Below are 9,368 nucleotides of genomic sequence, written 5' to 3'. Positions count from 1 at the left end.
AACCATGATGTCAAAAAAACAATGGAGGAAGTACATTTCTAATTGACATAGGATAATGGCTGCCTCGTTCTCCAAATCATCCAATTGTTTTGGGTCAATGACCTTACGACAGATTGCATTAAAGAAAAAGCACAAGCGGCTGATCGCAACCCTTACCTTTTCAGGCAATATACCACGCACAGCCATTGGCAACAATTGTTGCATTAACACGTGACAATCATGAGATTTCAAGCCAACCAACTTCAAATCATTAACTGACACAAGGCTCTTGATATTGGAAGAGTATCCTTGTGGGACTTTCACATTTTTTAGACAATGACAAAATTGTTATTTCTCCTTAGTTGACATTGTGTAACACGCTGGGGGCAAATAAGTTTGCTGACCTTGTGATTGCGGATGTAACTATTCTCGTATACCCATATTGACCAAATCCTGTCGACATTTCAGACCATCCTTTGTCTTGCCTTTGATGTTAAGAAGGGTGTCAAGTAAACTATCACAAACATTCTTCTCCACATGCATAATGTTGAGACAATGCCGAACATCTAGATTGGTCCAATAAGGAAGATCAAAGAACACTGACCTTTTCTTCCAAATGTTCTTGTTAGCATGATCCTTCCGCTGTGTCTTACCAAAAACAGTTACGATGTCTTTCACCCGGTCATACACTTCATGGTGAGCTAACGGTTCCGGAGGTTCTTCAGTCTCTTGGCTACCATTAAATGCTTTCTTCAATCGTCGATAGGGGTGATAATGTTTTAAAAACCTACGATGCCGTGTATAAATTGTCTTCTTCCCATGTTTAAGTTGGATGAAACTTGTGTTTTGCTCACAAATTGGATAAGCCTGGTGACCTTTCACACTATATCCACTCAAATTCCCATAAGTTGGAAAGTCATTGATGGTGCAAAATATCATCGCATGCAACCTGAAAGTCTCACCCTGATTTGCATCATACACATCAACCATGTCTACCCATAACTTGCACATGTCTTCAATCAAAGGAGTAAGGTACACATCAATATCGTTTCCTGGCTGTCTTGGACCCGATATCATCATAGACAACATAATGTATTTGCGCTTCATGCATAACGAAGGAGGAAGGTTGTAAATCATTAGAGACACAGGCCATGAACTATGATTAGTGGACAAGTTACCAAATGGATTCATGCCATCCGAAGCAAGACCAAGTCGAAGGTTTCTTGGTTCGGCTCCAAATTCAGGATACAAGTGATCAATTGTCTTCCACTGTGGAGAATCAGCTGGATGTCGGAGAAACCCATCATTTATTCTGTCAACTGCATGCCATTTAAGGTTAGAAGCATCATGTGTAGTAGCAAACAATCGCTTAAACCTTGGTATAATTGGAAGGTACCAACAAACCTTTGCTGGACGAGGGTTGGATGAGGCTACATCATTAGTGTATTCCCCGTCATTTTGTTTGTATCGTGATACCCCACATGTTGGGCAATTCCGCAATTCGACAAACTCTTTTCTATACAACACACAATCATTACGGCAAGCATGAATCTTCTTGTACTCCAGACCCACAGGACATAATATCTTCTTAGCCTCGTAGTGACTATTTGGTAACTTGTTATCATTGGGAAGCATATTCTTCAATAAGACAAGCAACTCAGTCAGAATTTTGTCACTCCACCCAAATCTAGCCTTCAAGTTGACCAAAGCTAGCACTGCAGATAACCGAGTGAAGGTTGTGCACCCCAAGTACAACGGTAACTTGGAATCTGTTTCCAAATCTTCATAATAGGGTACATGAGCTTCCAAATATCCCTCTTGCCCAAGATCACGTATCATGTCTTCCATTCGATCTCCGGTTTCTAACGGTACCGCCTCATTGTCGGCAGGTAATGAGACCTCTGGCAATTCACCGTGCCATATCCAATTTGTATAACTCCGAATGAAGCCATCACAAATTAGATGTGATCTAATGACAACTAATGCCTGATGCCTTCCATTCACACAGTTTACGCAGGGGCAGAAATACTTTCCACCCACAGCTGGTGCATGTTGTTGTGCAAACTTCAAGAAATCTTCAACCCCCTTTTCATACTCATCGCTTATGCGTGGTGCTTGAATCCAACTTCTATTCATGTTTCTTGTTCTACAAGAGGGCGTCTGTTATGACATATGCATGACAGTCTCACTTTTTTTATATGAAGGTCGGGTCCTATCCCATTTAGGAACAAACTTTTTTTGCTTCATTCATATGTACAAGTTAAGTATGTTATGCTAAATTTGATGAAATTTTGGCAGCATTTCGCATTGGTCTCCAAATACACAAAATGAAAGCGGTCACCTAAATTGACCACAATCAAGTATGCACTCGGAGAACAAAGCAATACGCAATAAACCAAAATCAAATCAAATATACCACAACATACTTAACCTATAACTATGAATGAAGTAAAAAAAAAAGAGTTCCCAAACTGTTCGAACGGACAATTCAAGAATCCATACCACAACTAATCCAAACTATCCGTATTAATCATGGTATGGAATCTCAAACGGGAAACTAGGGTTCACTCACAATGCACATATTTTTATGAACAATAATACTAATTTATGGAACAACAAACTTACAATCTAAATAAAATTCCTATTAACTTACATACCTAGATAGATGGTTGCGGTAATGGAAGCTTCAAATACTATCAATTTTCTCGTGGGTTAACCAACAAAGTCTGAATTGTCCAATACAAAACTCGTAAATTGTAGCCACGGAAACCACAACAATGTGTAGACAGCTATGAAGCACAACAAATTATACATCGTTTATCAGCAGTTGATGAAAATTTAAATAAAATCATACATTGCTAACTCAATTGACAAACAAATTTTACTGAACCATATAGAGGTGCTTACTTTTATAGCTAGGCCAAGGACTATTGTATCTATCATTTATTACACACAATATCAATATGAGAATATTATTGTCTTTATTCTCTCTTTCTCCCTTTGCCTACTACCTAAACATTATAATTCAAGCAGTTCTTATCCTTGACTTATGCTGCAAATTTGGTTTAGTTTTCCACCATTGTGCATATTGCCTTGTATATCCACATCTATTATATTCCATTCTTGCTTCTTTTTTGTATTTCTTGGTTTCCGGAGTTTTTAAAATCCAAGATAATTATCTTGTTAGAAAATACAAAGTGTGGTTCTTGACATAAATTATTCAATATTATAATGGTGTGAACATTTGCAGTTATTTATTTGGGGGGGGCATCCATCATCATCTGACTATTATACTTGGCTATAGTATTATTATAATATTTTTTGCTGGTAAAAAAATCTGTAAAGTAACTTGTTTGATGATTTTTAGTCATACAGAAAGTTGCACTTAGCTTTTTGACTAACGACTTAAATCCGGTTGTATTTAGCTTCTTTCTTTAAGCTGAACATAGTAGCTTGTAATTTTTTTCAAAAAAAAAAAAAACTGTTCAATCCCTCCCCCAATAATGACTATTTACTATTATCATGCATCCTTATTTTCCTAATTCAGAAGATCCAAGGTTTCCAACACCTTTGGTGTCAATTTTCTTTTTCGTGTTTGTTCCTAATCATAATGTAGTTTGTCCACTTTACATTGTAGGGTGTAGGACACAATGATCAGAAAGTTCTTGTTCTAGCAGCTACAAATACACCTTATGCTCTAGACCAGATAAGAAGACAATAGTTCTGCTTACTTTTTTATTTTTATTGAGTCAATGGGATGCCGTTTTGGTTAATCAACTTGATTTAAAGGCTCGCCAACACATGTTCAAGGCATGGGCAATATACATGATGATGTTCATTGGTCTTCTTGTGTATTGTGAACCTAGCAAATGGCCTTACAATGTCTTTTTCTTGGTTGATAAATTGAACAGGTGCACCTAGGAGATACTCCCCATAACTTGGCTGAAAGTGATTTTGAACATTTGGCTCGCAAGACAGAGGGGTTTTCAGGTTCAGATATATCTGTCTGTGTAAGTTTGACTTCTATATTTAATACCTGGTTAGAATAATGATCATTTTATTTGAATTAGTGTTAAAGGTAATTGGACCTACCCAAGATGTCATGTTTTTCTTTAGGAATCCTGAGGATATGTGGATCCTATGTGGACCAAAGTAACAGAGTGCAGTACAAACTACAATTCAGGATCTTGCGGCGAAAGGACTTGCTTCTAAGGTATTCAAGATGCTGCAGATTTTGATGATAGTAGGATTGCATAACTTCTTTTTCTAAATGAGAATTAGAGAATAAGAGTTTTTATGTTCTTGTTTGCTGTACAGATCCTGCCGCCTCCTATATCGAGAACAGATTTTGACAAAGTACTTGCTAGACAAAGACCCACCGTAAGCAAGTCTGACCTTGATGTTCATGAGTGATTCACAAAGGAGTTCGGAGAGGAAGGATAATTCTGAGAGAATTTTTCTTCAACCATCTTCACTAGTTTAAACATGTTATGATTTGTAATTTACAGAGCTATTGGATCAAGTGAAATGAATATTTTTACTAATCATAATTTGTGTATAAAAACAGACTGATGAAATGATCAGAAAAATAAATTTTATGTGAATATGTGATTCCAGTTACTCATGTTGGTCGGCTTTTTGAATGTAGATGTCACAAATTTTATGATAGTTATAGGTTTGAGTTTTTTCAGATTCCAAGTTGGGGTGAGGGTTGACAATTTCAGCTGCTATGCTTCACCCAGCCGCAAGAGACAAACTAATTTCATCACTAAACTGTGTCAAATGATCGCCTTCCTCTTCTCTCTTCTTGAAAGGGTGGCTGAGTCAAATGATCACAACCAACAGCACCAGAAGATCTCAGTGTTCCATGGCTTGACAAGGCCAAACATCTCAATTTAGAGCTACCTTGAGAGAATCTTCAAGTACGCCAACTGCAACCCCTCGTGCTTCGTCGTTGCCTACGTCTACCTCGATCGATTCACTCAGAGACAACCCTCCCTTCCCATCAACACCTTCAACGTGCACCGTTTGCTGATCACTAGTGTCATGGTAGCTGCCAAGTTCATGGATGACATGTAAGTGGCTTAGGCCTTAGTTAGTACACTTAACAAATTTTCAAATTCTGTGTTTTCTTGATTGTGAAACTTTGATGTATATATAATAATTAAGTTAATCATTGATGAAATCATGGGTTATTTAGAGGCTTGGAAAGTTAGAATATGATTTTTTTTTTATTTTCTAAGGTAGCTAGCAATACTAAGAGAGTTTGTTTGATTTTTCATCCTAACTTTTTTTTATTTTATAAACTGTTTTCCAAATTAATTTCATTCTTCTTTTTTTTTTTTTTACAGAATTTCATGTTGCTTAGTAATCAATTTTTCATTCAAAATTTAATAAGTTTTGAAAATTCTTTAAAAAAAAAACAATTGGTAATGTTTTTTTCTGTCTTGTAATCCTAACTCAAGAGTGTGGATCATCTAGATAGGTATTGCATGTAGTAAGGCATGAACATGGCGTAGGTGTCTAATTTTTTTTAAAAAAATAAAAATATATTTTTTGAAAATAGAAACCAAATACACCTAACTATCTTAATATCCTTAACAGACGTTCAATTTCTGTTATTTCTGAATTCTGAAACTTTAATATGATTAAGTTAACCAGTGATCAATTATGGGTGTTACTCTTTACTTTGAACTCTTTTCTTTTCCTCTACTTTTTCTTATGAATTCTATGGAGATCTATGATTGTGTCCATCAATTTTTCTGCAAATTTCCTACCAAGCTAAACAATACGAGGGAATAGAAGACTCACTTCTTTATAAGGGTAGCTTTTTGTTTATCCATTTTGTTCGTTTCTACTTTGAAATCGAAAAGATATTAAAAATTGAGCATATACAAGTTAGCTGTAGCAATCTCTTGGATCCTCATAATTCAGGGCTCGGGCAAAAGGGAAACGCATGCTATTTTAGCTAGTTCTAGCTCCAAGAGTTATTAATTTAGTTGAAAAGCTATACATATATTCTCTGGTTCTAGTAGCTTATATAAAACAAGTTGCTAATATTCATCTGGGGATTTAACCTCAGTACCTGCAAAAACCTACAGATTAGTTGACTACAAGAATATATATTCCAAGTAAGTTATGACTAGTTGACTACTCATAACTTGAGGTTGGCTCCTTATCTAAGATTAACAGGTATTGCTTCTTACTTCTAAGTCAATAGTGCATAGGCCAACATAAGAGTCATTTGTAATTTGTTAAACTAGAAACAAGGTCAAGGTCATTAGAGATTGCATAAAATTCCATCCAACTAGTTATGTAAGTCATATTAGTTAAGTATATATTTCCAGTTTCCACATACATCAGCACAACCTTAGCACTAGAATGTCCTTTTTCTTTTTGGGTAACATGCAGGTGCCAGAGGCCTTGAGAAGAAAACCACAAAGCTATGTAAGTTGTCTCGTACATGGTGAAATCCTTAACATACTAATACTATGATTATTTTCCGGAAGTCATTTAAGTTAATTTCTAACTTTTATTTACTGACTTAAAAAATTATTTAACTATTTGGTAAATAAGTTTTTTTAAATAGTTTCTAGCGTTTTTTGACACGTTACGTGAAGTAATGTTTTTTAAAAAGTTACCTTTTATATTCTAGTTTTTTCTATGAATTTTCCTCTACTTTAATATGATTAAGTCAAATGATGGTTCAGTTGTTCTGCATTTCCCCTGTCTGGAGATCTATGATTGTCTCCATCAATTTTTCTTGTTCTGAATTTTGAAGTATTCTAGTACCAGAAGAAAATTTAAATATCTTAAAACCCCATATTGTGAATTATAGTTAGGGTGTTTCTTTTTTTTCTCCTTTTGGGGTGTTTCTTAATATTTTATAATTGTCTCTGACGTAATGTTCCGTGTTTATGACAACAATATTTTTAACAAAATAATTCCAAGCTGGGGTGCTGTTGATATGGCCCAGTGGTTGGAGAGGGGAGGAGGGAGGAGGGAGAGTCATGAGTTCGAATCCCCCCAAGTGATATTTTTAACAAAACTAACCTTTGTTGATACAAAAAATGCCAAAAGAATCTAAGGATGGAACATTTTTGGCAGAGCACCTAGTAATGAAATATAGCTTATATTTTCTATCTTTTTATTTTTTTTTTTAAGAATCTTAATTGCACTATAGCTTATGGTCTGTAAGCATATGTGATTTGTGGTTCCCAATAACATACTCTCAAAGTTCAGACAAGGGAACCACCCATCGTCCTTTGCAGTCTAAAATATTGAAAAATTTGTATTAGTTCCAAATAAGGTAGCTGTGAATGATACAAGTATCAATCCAATAATTGTTGTTTATAATTCGTCCAAATGATGTTAGTTCGTTAAATATATATTCATCATATCTCCTCTTGTGAATGTCAGTTAAGTTTTTGAAGAATCCCAAATGTACACTAAGTTATAACCAGAAACATATAAAGCCGGCAATGATTATTTTTATATGTGTGACATGACATATAAGTTGGTCCGTGTATGCTATAAAATAGGTGAATCACCAACCAAAAAATGAATCAACATTTCCACATCTAGCATCTATTCTAGACCCCTTCAACTTATCATGAGGTTTGCCAAAATTTTGAGCTCTTTCACCCTTCTGTTCATTGGGTATACTTTGGTGAATGGATCCACACCAAAGGTAAGGAGCATACTCACTTGAACTTAATGCATGCTGTCAACGTGAGTTGCATGCATCTACAGCCTATGAGCTACATTACTAGCAGCTCTTAACTACTTACTTATATAGAACAAAACTAACTTTGGGATTTGCATTAATGTAGCATTATATAGTTTACATGGGAGATCATTCACACCCTAATTCAGAATCTGTAATCAGAGCAAACCATGAGATACTAGCTTCAGTTACTGGAAGGCATGTCACTCAATTTAAGATAAAACTCAAGGAATTCATTATAACTAATGATGTTATTTTAAGCTTGATTTATTCAGAATGGAATAGCGTAGTCTAACATAGTCTTCCTCTGTAAATTCTTTGCACTTTTTAGCATCAGCGAACCAAAAGCAGCAGCACTCCACCATTACAGTAAAAGCTTCCAAGGTTTCTCAGCCATGATTACACCAGAGCAAGCTAGTTAACTTGCAGGTATTTATTCCAGTGTTATACCCTTCTGTCTTTATCTTTCCCACTATATTGGCCAAGGAAAAATTTTGAATAACAGATGGAAGACTAATTCAATATTTTGAGAAAGGCTTCTCGATTTAGATGGGGTGGCTCCAAGCCTCCAATAATTTGGAGCCGTATATTTTCAAGTTTCAGAGTGATAAGCATATTCTATATGGAATTCATTCACCACTTTCTTGATCAGGCTCTGAATGACGTTTTGAATTCTGTTTCAGAATATGAATCAGTATTGTCCGTATTTGAGAGCAAAATGAATAAACTTCACACAACACATTCTTGGGATTTTCTTGGATTAGAAACTATCAGTAAGAACAATCCTAAAGCACTGGACACCGCATCCAATGTCATTGTTGGTGAATATTTGCTCAAGCTCAATGAGAACTGTTGAGGAGGCTCTCAAATGAGAAGTTTTTGCTCAAGGTCAACATCAAAGTTAAGAAAAGAAGTTATGAATTTTTATTAGAGTCACTAGGTGAGTTTGTTTGATTTCCTTTTCACTTTTTGCACAGGTGTTTCACTTTTTGTGTTAAAAATTCACTAAAACAAAAAGGAAGAAAACTACACACTACTCATTTGTGGGTATTCATGGACCTGGAAGGGAATGATGGGGTAATTCCCTCTTATTCACTGTTTAGGAAGGCCAGATATGGTGAAGATACTATTATTGCGAATTTTGACACTGGTAATTTTGGTCCCTTGTTTCTGCTATTATACATTTTTGCCTTTCCTGAGTCTCATCTACCTTAAGCTACCTATTTAGGTCACTCATGTATTATAATTATATCACTATCATTACTATTATTAGAAGATTATGTCCAGGAGAAGAGGAGGCTAGCTAGGCCAGCAGTGTCAAAGATGGTAGGGACTAAAGTATATTTTTATTGTCATTTTACACTACAATAGACTAAACTAAATCATATTTTGCAAAGTAGGGAATAAAATACTATTTTTTTAAGTTAAAAAACGCTTACAATTTTAACGAAAAAAATTAGAGTTTACTCCATACAAATCACATTCAATTTCTCACATTTTCAACACTTGATCATAGTTTTTCATTAATAAGAACCTATAATATATTTTTATCAACGTAAAATCATAGGAACCTAGAATATATTTTTTCTTATAAAAATAAGGGAGGCAAAACACAAAAAATCATGATATTTTTAATTTTATCAACATGATGAGTTGTACCCCA

General features: G+C 35.1%; 1 protein-coding gene and 1 long non-coding RNA gene across 3 annotated transcripts; one reads left to right on the top strand and one right to left on the bottom strand.

The window, feature by feature from the left end:
- Window positions 1-402: 402 nt before the first annotated feature.
- Window positions 403-2,115, bottom strand: LOC114389745. Its single transcript, XM_028350491.1, has one exon. The coding sequence runs from the start codon at window positions 2,113-2,115 to the stop codon at window positions 403-405; it is 1,713 nt and encodes a 570-aa protein (XP_028206292.1).
- Window positions 2,116-3,884: 1,769 nt separating this feature from the next.
- Window positions 3,885-9,121, top strand: LOC114390315. Of its 2 annotated transcripts, XR_003661876.1 has the most exons (6): window positions 3,885-3,989; window positions 4,096-4,192; window positions 4,297-5,054; window positions 8,037-8,134; window positions 8,389-8,593; window positions 8,683-9,121. It is a non-coding gene; the product is annotated as an uncharacterized LOC114390315 (long non-coding RNA). The 2 variants fall into 2 exon arrangements; XR_003661875.1 differs by having other exon boundaries at window positions 8,389-9,033.
- Window positions 9,122-9,368: the final 247 nt, after the last annotated feature.

Source organism: Glycine soja, chromosome 16 (assembly GCF_004193775.1).
Source record: "Glycine soja cultivar W05 chromosome 16, ASM419377v2, whole genome shotgun sequence".
In the NCBI taxonomy this organism is placed as follows: Eukaryota; Viridiplantae; Streptophyta; class Magnoliopsida; order Fabales; family Fabaceae; genus Glycine; species Glycine soja.
This window is presented reverse-complemented; position numbering and strand designations above follow the sequence as displayed.

Bases quoted from the DNA above. Each gene is read 5' to 3' on its own strand.
- LOC114389745 (XM_028350491.1), bottom strand. From the start codon at position 2,115: ATGAATAGAAGTTGGATTCAAGCACCACGCATAAGCGATGAGTATGAA.